The sequence below is a fragment of the Cucurbita maxima genome, unplaced genomic scaffold (genome assembly GCF_002738345.1).
Source record: "Cucurbita maxima cultivar Rimu unplaced genomic scaffold, Cmax_1.0 Cma_Scf00011, whole genome shotgun sequence".
Lineage (NCBI taxonomy): Eukaryota > Viridiplantae > Streptophyta > Magnoliopsida > Cucurbitales > Cucurbitaceae > Cucurbita > Cucurbita maxima.
The window spans coordinates 4,482,337-4,499,125 of record NW_019272027.1 but is presented as its reverse complement, the minus strand read 5'-3'; the positions used below and the strand labels follow the sequence as shown (position 1 = coordinate 4,499,125).

At 38.6% G+C, this 16,789-nt stretch overlaps 1 protein-coding gene across 1 annotated transcript; it reads left to right on the top strand.

The window, feature by feature from the left end:
- The first annotated feature begins 7,153 nt into the window (after positions 1 to 7,153).
- LOC111486480 (UPF0496 protein At4g34320-like) lies at positions 7,154 to 8,627 on the top strand. The gene has a single exon (XM_023133656.1). The coding sequence runs from the start codon at positions 7,419 to 7,421 to the stop codon at positions 8,550 to 8,552; it is 1,134 nt and encodes a 377-aa protein (XP_022989424.1). The 5' UTR covers positions 7,154 to 7,418; the 3' UTR covers positions 8,553 to 8,627.
- Positions 8,628 to 16,789: the final 8,162 nt, after the last annotated feature.

Here is a 16,789-nt window from a genome sequence, read left to right as displayed (position 1 = left end):
GAGTCAAGACATGCTGGGCTATGTCGATGGAACTATGGTTCCACCACCTCGCTTTGAACCAGAAACCTCCTCAACATTCAACCCCAAATATTTGGCATGGAGAGCAGCCGATCAACGACTTCTCTGTCTTCTGCTCTCCTCTCTCACTGAGGAAGCCATGGCTGTTGTCGTTGGTCTCTCTACTGCACGTGATGTTTGGCTTGCGTTGCAAACTACGTTCAGCCATCAGTCAAAAGCTCATGAACTGAGACTCAAGAACGACTTGCAGTTGACGAAATGTGGCACAAAACCTGTTGCTGAGTATGCCGGTGTCTTCAAAAAAATTTGTGACCAACTTCATGCCATTGGCAGACCCATCGAGGACATTGATAAAGTGCACTGGTTCCTTCGTGGACTCGGCACCGAATTTTCAGCTTTTTCTACTGCTCAGATGGCTCTCTCCCCTATCCCCTGTTTTGCAGATCTAGTCTCTAAAACTGAAAGTTTTGAGTTGTTCCAGCGCTCCCTTGAGTCCTCTGACTCCACTCCTACAACATTCACAGTCACTAATCGTGGTCGCACCCATGGAAGTCACCCTGCTTCCTTTATCAACCAGCGAGGTCGTTCTTATTCTCACAAAAACAACTCTTCTAATCGAGGACGAACCCACTCAAGTTAGGGTCGTCGACCACCTCATTGCCAAATATGCCGCAAAGAGGGCCATTATGCTGATCGCTGCAACCAACGGTATGTTCGACCTGATTCTTCTCATGCTCACCTTGCTGAAGCCTTTAACACGTCATGTTCTATTGCTGGACCCGATGCTGCTGATTGGTTTCTGGACACTGGAGCTTTGGCCCATATGACTGCCGACCCATCAATTCTGGATCAGTCTAAAAATTACACGGGTAAGGACTCTGTGATGGTAGGAAACGGTGCATCCCTACCCATTTCCCACACCAGTACTCTTTCTCCTGTTCCAAATATTCACTTATTAGATGTCTTGGTTGTCCCTCACCTCACTAAAAATCTTCTTTCCATAAGTAAATTAACGTCTGATTTTCCTCTCTCCGTTACATTTACTAATAATCTTATTACTATCCATAATCATCAAACAGGAAGGGTGGTGGTAACCGGTAAAAGAGATGGAGGGCTATATGTGCTGGAGCGCGGCAACTCTTCTTTTATTTCAGCCCTTAAAAACAAATCTTTACGTGCTTCATATGATTTATGGCATGCTCGTCTGGGTCATGTGAATCATTCTGTTATTTCTTTTTTAAATAAAAAAGGTCATCTTTCTCTTACGTCTTTATTGCCTTCTCCATCATTATGTAATACTTGTCAGCTTGCGAAAAGTCATCGATTGCCTTATTCCCGCAATGAACGTAGGTCGTCTCATGTGTTAGATCTTATTCATTGTGATCTTTGGGGTCCTTCTCCCGTCAAATCAAATTCGGGTTTTCTTTATTATGCTATTTTTATTGATGATTATTCTCGATTCACTTGGTTTTACCCTTTAAAATTTAAATCTGATTTTTTTTGATATTTTTCTTCAATTTCAAAAATTTGTGGAAAATCAATATTCTTCTCGTATCAAGGTATTTCAAAGCGATGGTGGTACCGAATTTACTAGTACTTGTTTCAAAACTCATTTACGTAATTCTGGCATCCACCATCAACTCTCTTGTCCATATACACCTGCTCAAAATGGTCGTGTTGAGAGAAAACATCGTCATGTGACTGAGACTAGCTTGACCCTTCTCGTTCACTCTCATCTTTCTCCTCGTTTTTGGGTTGACGCCTTCAACACTGCAGCTTATATTATCAACCGGTTGCCTACTCCACTTCTTGGAGGTAAGTCACCCTTTGAACTCCTTTATGGCTACATTCCACATTATGACAATTTTCATCCCTTTGGTTGTCGTGTTTATCCTTATTTGCGTGATTATATGCCTAACAAGCTTTCTCCCCGCAGCATTCCTTGTATTTTTTTGGGTTATAGTCCTGTTCATAAAGAGTTCCGCTGTCTTGATCCCGCCACCACTAAGCTATATATCACCTGCCATGCTCAATTTGATGAAACTCACTTTCCTGCTATCCCTAGCTCCCAAGCCCAACCTCTTTCCACTATTCCTATTTCAAATTTCTTGGAACCACATCTTCATCATATTGATTCATCCCCCCCTACCACTTCATCACCGCACATTCCTCAATCCAGTTCATCCCCGTGTGATATTTGTTCTGACCTTGTAGATGAATCTGTGCAGGTTGATACTTCTCTTGCAGGTTCCACTTTGCCACCTTCGACTTCTAATTCGACCTCTATTGAACCTCCTGTTGATTTCTCTTCTTTGGGCACTCATCCTATGATCACACGTGCCAAAGCTAGTATATTCAAGACTCGTCATCCAGCAAATCTTGGTATGTTGGGCTCATCTGGACTTCTCTTTGCTCTTCTTGCATCCACTGAGCCAAAAGGATTCAAATCTGCGGCTAAGAATCCAGCTTGGGTGGCTGCCATGGATGAAGAAATTCGAGCGTTACAACAAACTGATACTTGGACTTTGGTTCCTCGCTCTGCCAACACCAACATCGTGGGCTCTAAATGGATGTTTTGTATTAAATATTTGCCCGATGGATTCGTCGAGCGTTTCAAGGCTCGTCTCGTTGCCAAAGGTTATACTCAGGTTCCTGGTCTTGACTACACTGACACTTTCAGTCCGGTTGTCAAAGCTACCACTGTCCGTGTTGTGCTTTCTATTGCAGTCACAAATAAATGGCCTCTTCAACAACTTGATGTCAAGAATGTTTTTCTCAATGGAACGCTTATTGAACGTGTTCATATGGAACAACCTCCTGGGTATGTTGATCCTCGATTTCCTATGCATGTTTGTCTATTAAAGAAAGCTCTCTATGGCTTAAAGCAAGCTTCTCGTGCTTGGTTTCAGCGTTTTAGCTCATTTCTTCTCACACTTGGGTTTTCTTGCAGTCGCGCTGACACGTCCCTTTTTGTCTTTCATCAGCAATCTAACCTTATCTATTTGCTTCTTTATGTTGATGACATTATTGTTATCGACAACAACTCATCTCTTATTAACAGCTTTACTCGCAAGCTTCATTCTGAGTTTGCTACCAAAGATTTGGGTTCTCTCAGTTACTTTTTTGGTCTTGAAGCTTCACCCACTCCTGATGGTCTCTTTATCAGTCCGTTAAAATATGCTCGAGATATTCTTACTCGTGCTCAGTTGCTCGATAGCAAACCAGTTCACACTATCATGGTTGTTTCTCAACACCTGACTGTTGATGGTTCTCCTTTCTCTGATCCTACTCTCTACAGATCTCTTGTTGGCGCCCTTCAGTACTTGACTATTACGCATCCAGATATTGCCTATACTGTCAATTCTGTCAGTCAATTCTTGCATGCCCCTACTGCAGATCACTTTCTTGCTGACAAACGTATTCTTCGCTATGTCAAAGGAACACTCCACTTTGGTCTTACCTTTCGTCCATCCACTGTTCCTAGTACGCTAGTCGCTTATTCGGATGCTGACTGGGCTGGTTGTCCCGATACTCGTCGTTCTACATCCGGCTATTCTATTTATCTTGGTAACAATCTCATTTCTTGGAGTGCCAAAAAGCAACCTACTGTATCACGCTCCAGCTGTGAATCTGAGTATCGTGCTCTTGCCACAACTGTTGCTGAACTTCTTTGGGTTACGCATCTTTTGCATGACCTCAAGGTCCCTATTTCACAGCAACCCTTACTCTTATGTGACAACAAAAGTGCTATTTTTTTGAGCTCTAATCCTGTTTCTCACAAGCGGGCCAAACATGTTGAACTAGATTATCATTTCCTTCGAGAACTTGTTATCGCTGGCAAACTTCGCACACAATATGTACCCTCTCATCTCCAAGTTGCTGACATCTTCACAAAGAGTATTTCTCGACCTCTCTTTGAATTTTTCAGATCCAAGCTTCATGTTCGTTCAAATCCGACGCTCAGCTTGCGGGGGGGTGTTAAGGATAGTTGACCGTTCATTATAAGGCAAATATCTAGATATTTTCCTTACATTACGGGTTATCATATTTGCCCTTTTATTAAATGCAAATATATTGTATTCATTTATTATTCTTTCCTTTTATCGCTATTTCCTTATTATTTGTAATTTACCTTATTTCTGTATTCTGTAAATGATTATAAATAAGAGAACTCTCACCACCATTTGGGTGTGGTGGATTAATCAAACATTCACATGATGTATATGATTCCATGGTGTTTCCAACACACCTCCTCACGAAATTTTAAAGAAACCTTTTTGTACCACCGTATCTCAATGGTGGTGAAATTCTCTTGTTTACTATCATTTATAGAATCAAATAAATTAAAAAGAAAATGAAAAGAACAATAAATGAATACAAGATATTTGTCTATTATGATAAATATGAGAGCTATGTTAAACCCTAATGGAAGGATACAACATTTCTCTCTCTTGTTTTTTCGTGTTCTTGATCTAGATTGAGTGTGTAAGTTGTGGAACTCTAATAACAAAAACCTATAAAACATGAACGTACATGTAGTAGGTAGGCGAACAACTGATGGACCCTGATAGGGTTAGAACCAGAGAACGCAAGAAGTAGAGGGTTAGCAACCCTTTAGAAACTTTTCTGAGCCAGAAAACTTAATAATTGTTTTAAGATAGTCTATGAATAAAGTTAGGTGGTATTTAGCTACAAGATATTATGATTCATTTAGAGTCACCGAGTAGGCTATTTACTTGTCATGGATTCAACCCACATGGTTGGCTATACTTTTAGAGCTAAAGCATAGGTTATAATTTTATGGTTTAGAATGTGATGCATATAATGTACACGATTCAGAGTCAAAAGTTGGTTGCTTACTGAGTATTTTATACTCAAGTTACAACTAGATGATGAACGGAGACAAGGATGGTCTTAGAGAGAGAGCTATAAAGGGATAACTTTAAGTCCAAAAGCCTTAGTCCGTCTTGTGTCTCTTTTATTTGGGTTATAGTTTGAAAGTTTAATGAAACATCTATTGTTGATTTTCACTTTGATCAACTGCTTGGTGTACAATCAACATTGAGTCTCTAGGAGCTCCTACTCATACTCAAACACCATAAAACTATGTTTACACTTGCCTAGACTAGCGTTTAGGCTCTACTATTCTATATTTGATTACTTCAACATTTCAACTAGCCAACTTTTAACTTTTCTACATTAGCCGAACAAAGCTCTCTCTTATTTGCTAGTCTGTTAGAACTTGCTAACTAGACTAAGATGTAGCTAAATTTAGGGTATCTAGATAATTGTGTTCTAGTCTTAGTGTGTGTCATCGTATTTCCAACTCTTATAATGGAGTTTGTTCTCTGTGATAGATAACTACTAGGGTAGTCGACCTAGCTCTAATAGCCTCACAATGTGAAGGTAATACAAGAGGGAGCAACCCTCGTGTATGTCGACTCTATGTGTTCCCTTGTCCTGCTTTGACAAGATCACAATTAGGGAATAACTGGAGACTCTCTAACCACACCCATATAGTGTACGTACTGCACTAATTGATTTATATACGTCATACTAAGACAGAAGGTATAGATATGGTCTCCATCACTAGTGACAAGTCTCACATTAAGGATTGACTGATAATCTTCTCATAGTACCACAATCGTACAATTATACGACATACAAATAATATAATACGCAATTAAACCCTATTAAACTCATGTTTTACTCTGATAATAAACCAATAAGTAAATCATAATTACTGAATTTATCATAAATTCTATTCATTGGCATTTCAATCGGTAAAACCATACTTAAAGCATATTATTATTTAAACATGCTTTGGTTATGGCTAGCTCGAGTGGAGGCTTTCCTTAGCGATCCACATAGCTACTGACACATGTTGGTGATCTATTTATACATTAAAAATGCTCCTAACTTGCTCTAATTTCTCTCAAATTCCTACCCAATGTCTTACAATAAGAGAAATCAGGAATATCATTAAAATTGAATCGAAAAACGAGCAAACAAACCTTCTTAGTCATTTAGATTTAAATTTAATTTATATGGGTATAGTTTTAATTCTATAAAGCTTTAAAAATTGGGTTATATTTTTAAAAATTCTAAACTCTCAAGTGTTTGGTTGTGACGATCTTCGAATTGATTGGCGATTTGTGCACTCTTATTGGTATACATATATATATAGATATAGATGTAGATGTAGATGTAGATGTAGATGTAGATGTATATGTATATGTATATGTATATGTATATGTATATGTATATGTATATGTATATGTACGTGTGTATACACATATACGTGTGCTTGGGATGACGTAGGGAGTAGGTGATGGGTGACGTTAACATCCCCGAGAATCAGGGCATTTAACAGAATGGGTACGCGTGGATAGCACGCGCCACAGACTGACGTGAGGAGAAAAGGCAATTAATTAATTAATTAATTAATTATTAATTACACTTTCTTCTGCCGTTTCCATCACCCTTTTATTTCCCTCATATAATATGTTCTTCTCCTTTTTGCTCACATTTCTTTATTTTACGAAAATAAAAAAAAAATTAACATACTAATCATTTAGATAAAAACATCAATAAAAATGTATCCCAAAGTTTAATATCATAATTTAAATCTATTACTCGTCGTTTTAACAATATTTTTTAAAAACAACATAGTATGTATTAAAAAAACATCATATAAAATACATAAAAAGAGTATTTTATTTCTCTTGATTATTTAGACAAATCAACAAAATATGCTATTGATAATCTCTGCTCGTGTCTTAGCTCGTCCGAAAGCTAAATTTGCCTCGATTGTTTGTCTCAAAGTTTACTGAACTTCTTGTGGATCAATATCACTAGTCTTCTCTGCTTCATTCACTAAAATAGTGACCTCATTATTGCAAGAGCCATCGTTAATCGTGGGACCTATAAAACGAGCATGGTTTTGAATCAAATCTCCCATCTCTTTTCATATTGGGCATTAGGGAAAGAGTCTCCACAGTGGGACCCAAAAATGGAGTCTCTCTCTCATAATATAACCACATTTGGCTTGGTTTGGTTGCTTTGCTTGCGGCTACTTGTTTAAGCACAATAAGCTTCTGCCTCCCCTTACCTCTCGCTTTTGAAAATCTCTTTTCTTGCCTCTCAATTCTGTCTTTAAATTTTTGAAAGCGTTATGCTCTAAGGAACACTTTCCGTGTGGATTGAACAAGTTTGTGTGTTTCCGCGTCCCTATTTAACCAAAACCCTCCTCTATTTCTTCATCGATTTCTCTCTCAATCGCTTTCCATTCTCCAATCCCTTTCTGGGTCTTCTTCCTTTCTCACTTTTCTCAAAACCCTTTTGAAATCTTCCAACATTTCTCTCAATTTCCCTCCAAACCCTCTTTCGATTCAACACCTATGGGATCCCACATCACCAAAAGGGCTTACAAAACAGAGCTGAGTTCTTATGAGGCGGCTTGTAAGGCCGATGCGGATCTACAATCGTTCGATTCCATGCTCCAATCTCGAACCCATCAAGCCATCAACACAATCGCCGTTGGCGTTGAGGTTAGAGCGCTTTCCTTTGATTCTCTTAAAGAAATTACAGAGTGTTTGTTGGAAATGAATCAAGAAGTTGTGAAAGTAATTTTGGGTTGCAAGAAAGATATATGGAAGAATCATGAGTTGTTTGAATTGGTTGAGGAGTATTTTGAGAATAGTTTGCAGTCTTTGGATTTCTGTACTGAGCTGGAGAAGTGTTTGAAAAGAGCTCGTGATAGCCATCTTCTTGTTTCAATGGCGATTCAACACTTTGAGGGTGGAAATGGATATGTCAAAACTCTACAAGAGTTGAAGAATTTCAAGGCTGTTGGTGAGCCTTTTACAGATGAGTTCTTCCAAATATTCAACTCTGTTTTTAGACAACAAATTGGATTGCTTGAGAAACTGCAAATTAGGAAGAACAAGCTTGACAAGAAGCTCAAGTCATTGAGTACATGGAGGAAGGTGTCTAGTATAATCTTTGTAGCCACTTTTGCCACCGTGTTGATATGCTCAATTGTGGCAGCTGCGGTGGCTGCTCCACCGGCTGCAGCGGTGATGGCAGCAGCTTCGTCGATTCCAGTGGGGTCGATGGGGAAATGGATCGACTCGCTATGGAAGAACTACGAGGCGGCATTGAGGGGGCAAAAGGAGGTGATGAGCTCAATGCAAGTGGGAACATATGTAGCCATTAAAGACATGGAGAACATAAGAGTGCTTATTGAGAAGCTGAGAGTGGAGATGGAATCAGTGTTTGAGAAAGCAGGTTTTGTGATGGAAGAGGAGGAAGCTGGCGTGAAGCTTGGGGTGGAGGAGATGAAGAAGACATTGGGGAAGTTCATGAAGAATTTGGAGGACTTGGGGGTAGAGGCTGATACCTGCAGCAGAGACATCAGAAGGGCTAGGACAGTGGTTTTACAAAGGATCATAACACATAAGCCCTATTCTCTAGGACCAACACCTATNCTCAAGGTCTTGCTAATACTTTTAGGCTTGTTAGTTTATCTTTAGGTTTAGCAGAAGGCTATATAATGTCATTCTTTCTACGGTTGAAAAATAAGTTTTTGAGTGCAATATTGTATGTCTCCAATGATTTTGGTGTTGTGAGTACATTTGTTCCGCTTTCGACTCTCAACAAGTGGTATCAGAGCCTTATTGTGGTATTTTGGGGTATTGTGAAAGCTTGGGCCTCATCGACCATTAGACGTGCTCACAATCGTGTTTATTCTCTTGAAATTCAATTTTCAAGAATTGTGTTTTTGAGTTTCATCCAGATTAATTATTGCAAATGGCAGAACCATCACGACGTGGATCGAGAGTGTGGAGTTCCAATCTCGAAGTAGAGAAATTTGATGGAACCAATAATTTTGGTGTTTGGCGAGGCGAATTTAGCGATTTGCTGGTCATGCAAGACCTCGATGTTTCTCTCCAAGAGGAAATGCCTGAAGACATGACAGAAGCAGAATGGACGAAATTAAATCGACAATCCTGTGGAATTATTCGATCCTGTCTTGGCAAGGATCAGAAATATCCATTTATGAAGGTTACCATGGCGAAAGAATTATGGGACAAACTTGAAGCGAAATATATGAAGAAGAGTGTGGAAAATAAACTCTATTTGAAGAAGAAACTCTTCTGTTTTGACTACAAGGAAGACATCTCAATGGTTGAGCATTTGGACGATTTTAACAAAATCATCACTGATTTGCTCAATCTTGATGTTAAGATTGATGACGAGGACAAGGCGTTGTTGTTATTAAACTCTTTGCCGGAATCATACGAGTTTTAGTAACGACCCTACTACATGGAATCATTAATATTGATTTTGAAGATGTTTCAAATGCCTTAATAAACAATGAGATGCGAAAAAAAGAAAAGGAGACGTATCAAAGCTCTAGCTCAAATGTTCTCACTGCTCATGGAAGGACTTCTAATTGGAAAAAGAACGAATGTGGAGAGTCTCGATTAAAGTCGAGAGGTAGATCTGACAATTGGAGAAAACTTGATAAAAATGAGTGTGCATATTGTCGACAGAAAGGCCATTGGAAAAAAGGATTGTTCGATCTTAAAAGAGAAGGGGTCGAAGTCCAATGTGGTTAGAGATGACGACACTGATACAGATGATGCCTTGACAATCTCCCTATCAGTCAGCCAAACCAGTGAATGGATTCTTGATTCTGGGTGCTCCTATCATATGTGTCCCAACAAAGAGATGTTTTTGGACTTCAAAAAGTTCAATGGTGGAGTTGTCTATATGGGCAATGATAGTACTTGCAAGATAATGGGAATCGGCTCAGTACAAATCAAGATGTTTGATGGGGTTATACGAAAACTCAAAGAGGTGAGGTATGTCCCTGACTTGAAGAAAAATTTGATCTCACTTGGCGTTTTGGATGCGAGTGATTATCGCATCATTTTGGAAGGAGGGAATTTGAAAGTAGCTCGTGGAGCTTTGGTGGCAATTACAGGAACTAGAAGAGGTAGCATATACTACCTCAACGGAACCACAATAATTGGGCATGCTGCTGTGGCAAGTTTGAAAGAACAAGACATATCGAAATTATGGCACATGCGACTCGGGCATGCTGGTGAGAAGGCGCTTCAGACACTGGTGAACCAAAGAGTCCTTAAGTGTGCCACAACTGGAAGAATTGATTTCTGTGAACATTGTATATTTGGTAAACAAAAAAATGTGAAGTTTGGTACAACTATACACCAAACAAAGGGCATTTTGGATTATGTTCACACTGATGTATGGGGTCCCACAAAGAATGTCTCATTGGGAGGAAAGAGGTGGTTCGTCACCTTTATTGATGACTACTCGAAGAGAGTTTGGATGTATCCCATGAGGCACAAAAACGAGGTTCTCCAAATCTTCCTAGAGTGGAAGAAAATGGTAGAGAATCAGACGGACAGGAAAATCAAAAGGCTGAGATCAGACAACGGGGGAGAATATACTTATGATCCATTCCTTAAAGTATGCCGAGATGAAGGGATCGTTCGACACTTCACTGTTCCTGGTAAGCCACAACAAAATGGAGTTGCTGAGAGAATGAACCAGACATTAACAGAGAAGGTTCGATGCATATTGTCTCAAGCAGGATTGAGTAAAGCATTTTGGGCTGAGGCTCTCAGTTATGCAGTTCACTTGGTGAATCGTTTACCTGTTTCTGGAAACGGTGGGAGAACTCCGCTTGAGGTATGGTCAGGTAGTCCTGTTAGTGATTATGATAAATTGCATGTGTTTGGGTGTCCTGCTTATTATCATGTGATAGACTCAAAGCTGGATCCTAGAGCAAAAAAAACCAAGTTTATGGGCTTTAGCAAAGGTGTGAAGGGCTATAGGTTATGGTGTCCAGAAACAAGTAAGATTGTTAATAGTCGAGATGTGACATTCGATGAGTCTAGAATGTTTTTGCAGAAAATTGAAAATAATGACGAGGCATTGAAGCAGGTGGAGAAGGTGGTGTTCTCTCCTGATGTGATTGCTCCTACTGAAGAACCTATTGATCACGTAAATAATAACTTTGAGGTCTTAGAACAGAAAGAGAAAAGTCTTGAGAAGCAAAGTCTTGTAAATGAAAGAGTGGAGGAACCTGAGTCAATCGCCAAGAATAGACCACGAAGGGTAATTCGAAAACCTGCAAGGTTTGATGATACGATAGCATATGCTTTCTCTTTGATTGATGGAGTTCCTAACAGTTACAAAGATGCTATTCAGAGTCCGGATAGCTTACACTGGCAAGAGGCTGTGAATCAGGAGATAACATCATTGGAGATAAATCAAACTTGGGATTTGGTACAACTTCTAAAAGGTAAGAAGGAAATTGGTTGTAAATGGGTTTTTGCAAAAAAGGAAGACCCTTTTGGTATACGTTATAAGGCTCGACTTGTGGCTAAAGGCTACGCACAAAAAGAAGGTATTGATTACAATGAAATTTTCTCACCTGTGGTAAAACATTTTTCGATTCGAATTTTGTTGGCTTTGGTTGCTCAATTTAATCTTGAGCTTGCACAACTCGATGTAAAAACTGCTTTTTTGCATGGAGATTTGGAAGAAGAAATATATATGGCACAACCAATTGGTTTCCGAGTAGTTGGACAACAACATTTAGTAAGCAGATTGAAGAAATCTTTGTATGGGCTGAAGCAATCCCCTCACCAATGGTATAAAAGGTTTGATCATTTCATGGTAGAGCATATGTATACTCATAGTCAATTTGACCATTGTGTGTATTATCGATGTCTCGATGATGGATCGTTTATTTACTTGCTCTTATATGTTGATGATATGTTAATTGCTTCAAAGAGACAGGTGGAGATTGATAATCTCAAAGATGAGCTTTCTAAAACATTTGAAATGAAAGACTTAGGCAATGCAAAGAAAATACTTGGAATGGAGATAGAGCGAGATCGAAAAAAAGGTACAGTCTGGTTGACTCAGTCTCAATATCTACGCAAGGTATTGTCAAGATTTAGTTTGAATGATTCAACCAAACCCGTTAGTACTCCACTTGCTCCTCATTTCAAGCTTAGTGCTTCCATGTGTCCAAGTTCTGACGATGACAAAAGGTATATGGAGAACATTTCTTATACAAATGCTGTTGGTGCGTTGATGTACGCTATGGTGTGTACTCGACCTGATCTTTCACACGCAGTAAGCATGGTGAGTCGTTATATGCATAATCCTGGTAAAGAGCATTGGCAGGCTGTAAAATGGATTCTTAGGTACATTCTTGGCACTATTGATGTTGGTATTAAGTTTCAAAAACAAGAAATGTTTAATCTTGACAATCGTGTAGCTGGTTTTGTGGATTCTGATTATGCTGGTGATTTGGATAAGCGACGATCTACTACGGGATATTTATTTACTATGGCTGGTGGACCTGCTTGTTGGCATTCAACATTGCAGTCTACTGTTGCATTGTCTACCACTGAAGCAGAGTATATGGCAGTAACGGAAGCTTTTAAAGAAACTATTTGGATGCATGGTTTGATCAATGACTTGGGTATTTTGTAGGGACATATAGATGTATTTTGTGATAGCCAGAGCGCTATTTGCTTGTCAAAAAATCAAGTCCATCATGCTCGTACAAAACACATTGACGTCCGTTTTCACTTTATTCGAGAAATTATTAGCAAAGGGGATATTCGTTTACTAAAAATTGAAACGGCTGATAACCCTGGTGATATGTTGACAAAGATGATCGCTCGTGAAAAGTTCTGCCATTGTTTGGATCTCATCAACATCGGAAGGAAGGAGTAGTGGGTTGACGTGGTAACAACCAAATTCGCTATCAACTTGGAGATCTTATGACAAGGTGGAGATTGTTAAACACTGTCATAAGCCCTATTCTCTAGAACCAAGACCTATTCTCAAGGTTTTGCTAATATTTGTAGGCTTGTTAGTTTATATTTAGGTTTAGCAGAAGGCTATATAATGCCATTCTTTCTGCTGTTGAAAAATCAAGTTTTTGAGTGCAATATTGTATGTCTCCAATGATTTTGGTGTTGTGAGTACATTTGTTCCGCTTTCGGCTCTCAACAACTATTTCATATTTTGGTAAATATTGGTCTGAATTCAATACATTATTTCATTTTAAAATTGGAAAACTTTGGTGTTCACTTATTGTTTTAGAGATTTATGCTTCAAAGTGTTATGGTTTATTAAGTTTTTGGATTCTATGCTAAGCATAGTATATGTTCTTTCGTGTTATTCACATTGCATGCATATTCAAATTGTTATTAAAGTGGGTAGAGATATATATATGATAGATAATTAGTTATATATAGTAAATGATTATATCGGCTAAAATTATGAACCATATATACCTTTAGGTAGTTTTGAAAATGTACTTTCATGCTTTCGGTTATATTACTGTATTAGTGTATGCATGTATCTGAAGTCATCAATATAATCCTTTAGCCAAATATTTCTCTCTTATTCTTTGTGTTTATCTAGATCGTGTGTTGTTGTGCGATCCTAATAACTGGTACCAGAGCTAAGCAAAGATTCACCACGATCTGTAAAGATGGAAAGTTCAAAGATTGGAATTGAGAAGTTCGATGGATTTGATTTTGGTTTTTGAAAGATGTAGATTGAAGATTATTTGTATTAGAAAGATCTTCACGAACCCCTGTCGGGGATGAAGCTGGATACATGACTATGGAGAAGACACTGTCCAGAAATGTGGCATTCAACATCGTTAAGGAGAAGACAACATTGAATTTATTGAAGGTGTTGTAGAATATATAAAAACTAGAGAGAAAGTAGAATCACAAATCTAGAGATGATGATGATTTCGTAAATTCAACAGAAGATGATGCTCTAATTCTTAGTGTGGACAGCCCGACTGAATTCTGGATTTTGGATTTAGGTGTATCGTTTCACTTATCTCCATGTAAGAAATTGTTTCTAAATTTTAAATCAAAAAATTATGAGAAGGTGTATTTTGCTGACAATAAAACATTGGAGATTGAAGGGAAGGGAATGTAAGCATACAAACTCTACCATATCGCTATTGGTTAGTTGGATAACACAAGTTATGCATGAGTTTGGGAAGAGTTCCTGAAAGATTGTTAAGGGTGCCATGGTATTAGAACGTGGCACAAAATCTGGAACCCTATACACCTCTTTAGGGTGTATAAACATGGTTGCTGAGAGAGTGCTTCCAATTCAAGTTTATGACACAATAGTCTTGAACATATGAATGTCAAACGAATGAAAATGTTGGCTGCCAATGGAGTTTTAGAAGGCCTGAAATTCGTTGATATGAGCCTTTGTGAGAGTTGCGTTATGGGCAAACAAAGATAAATTAGCTTCACAAAAGCTACTAGAGAATTGAAGAAGTGCGGTTGGAAATAGTCTATACAGACATTTAGGGACCATCTCGAGTTCCATCACTTAGTGGATCAAAGTTCTACATCACTTTCATCGATGATTTCAGCAGGAAGGTATAGGTTTATTTCCTGAAACACGAGTCAAATGTGTTTGTCACCTTCAAGAAGTGGAAAGCTGAAGTTGAAAATCAAACCGGCTTGAAAAACAATTGTCGAGTTAGCTTCACAGAGATCAATTGTCCATACTCGCATGTGTGGACCGTGTTTAGAACAGTAAATACGCATTCAATTAGCCCGTTTAAGATAACCGTTTAAGAAATATAGACTGATATGTTAGGTCATATTCATAATTGTGTGTGTTTACCTGTAACTCCAATAGTAGGATCACTTACTGAATATTTTTTAAAATACTCAAACCGTAGTCTATATAGTTTTGTAATACTGCACATCCGCCCCGTCGATCAAGTTTCAAGACAATTTTTTACGCCGGAAAATTGGCATTGGTCGAGTGTTGAAACTGGTAGCGAAGGCCAGATAGGAACAGGCGAATAACACATAGATTGTGAACCAGATGGATGAAAAAAAGGTGAAGTACGTAGATAATCTTCTCAAACAGAGAAGGCCACACAGCTAACCAAGAACCAAAGAAGAAGGAAGTAGCTTTTCGACTATAATGTAGGCTGAATACTCGAACAAAAATGGCACTGATAAAACCGTAGAATACTAACATCATAAATGCTGTTAAAAGAAGCACCAGTAAGCACAACAGACCCCTGAACAGCCTAGCTGGAGTTTGGGTGCGATCCCTCATTTCAGCATCCTCGACTTCCATACCCTCTTTGAATCATTCACAATATCCAGAACAAACGTATTCCCACTATCACCAGAGATTAGTGGGTCTCCTGATTAAGAAGGCAACATAGAGTGATTAGGACATGAAGGTATATCCCATCGACTCAATTAATAGTATGACCTGAACTTCTCACTTTTCAGCTAAGATAAGATCTTCATCTTTTGTTCCTGGATCGATCACAAGTCCACAGCCAACAAAATAGGATCACACAGCTTAATGCGAATCCAGAAATCCAAATATAATCGAATCATACATTCACAACAAGATGTGCATGATCTCGAAAATCACAGAACAAAAGTTTAATACATTTACGATAAAATATCAAAGCCAATGGATATACATCAGATTCGACCAAAGAAAAATTATTCCAAATCCTGTTTACTCGCACAAAAATCCGAGGAAGAAGTCGAGCGATCAAATCACCACGTGTCAGAATTCACCACAACACCGAAAAAATCGGCCAGAAAAAAAAACGGTCGAACTTTTATGCATGTTCTCGTAGGTTCAGCAAACTGAGAAATGAGACAAAGAGCACTAGATTTTCGCGGCAGTTTCTCAGGAACCAAATAGAAACTGTCGTAATGGGAAAAACAAAATGGCGATAAGTGGATTATCTCAAATGCATTGACAGCCTTTTTCGATGATGAAAGTCTCTGCTAATTTAGGGAATGATCATGGGTTTATAAGTGAGGAATACTAACTCCATTGGTATGAGGTCTTTTGGGAAGCCCAAAGCAAAGCCATGAGAGCTTATGCTCAAAGTGGATAATATCATACAATTGTGAAGAGTCGTGTTCGTCTAACATGATATCAGAGCCATGCCCTAAACTTAGCCGTGCCAATAGATTGACAAATCCTCGAATGTCGAACAAAGGACTCCAAAAAGAAAAAAGAAGTCAAGCCTCCTCGAAGGTACGAATGCAGTAAAAAATGACTAAGACTCCAAAGGAGTCGAGCCTCGATTAAGGGGAGGTGTGCTTTGTTCGAGGGGAGGTGTTGGATGATGAAAGTCCCACATCGGCTAATTTAGGGAATGATCATAGGTTTATAAGTGAGGAATACTAACTCCATTGTTATGAGACCTTTTGGGAAGCCCAAAGCCTCGATTAAGGGGAGGCGTGCTTTGTTCGGGGGAGGTGTTAGATGATAAAAGTCTCACATCGGCTAATTTAGGGAATACACGAGAATCGTGTTCGTCTAACAAGCCTCAAGATTGTAGTGTTTTAACTAATATGAAAGTAAATTAAAAACTCATTACAATAAGAAAATAAAATAAAATTCTCCAATTTTTATGACTTTTCCAAACAAATAATGCTAGATTGATAGACACTTCTTGTTTTTGTTCTTTCATTTGATAGGTACTTAAAAAGGATAGGTTGGAATCTTAAATTGTATTGAATGGAAATAATTATAAATCAATTGTAATGATGTGAGATCTCAATTTGGTTGGACAGAGTAGAACGAAATATTATTTATAAGAGTGTGAAGACCTCTCTCTAGTAGATGCGTTTAAAATTATGAGGCTGATGACAATATGTAACGGGCTAAAATGGAC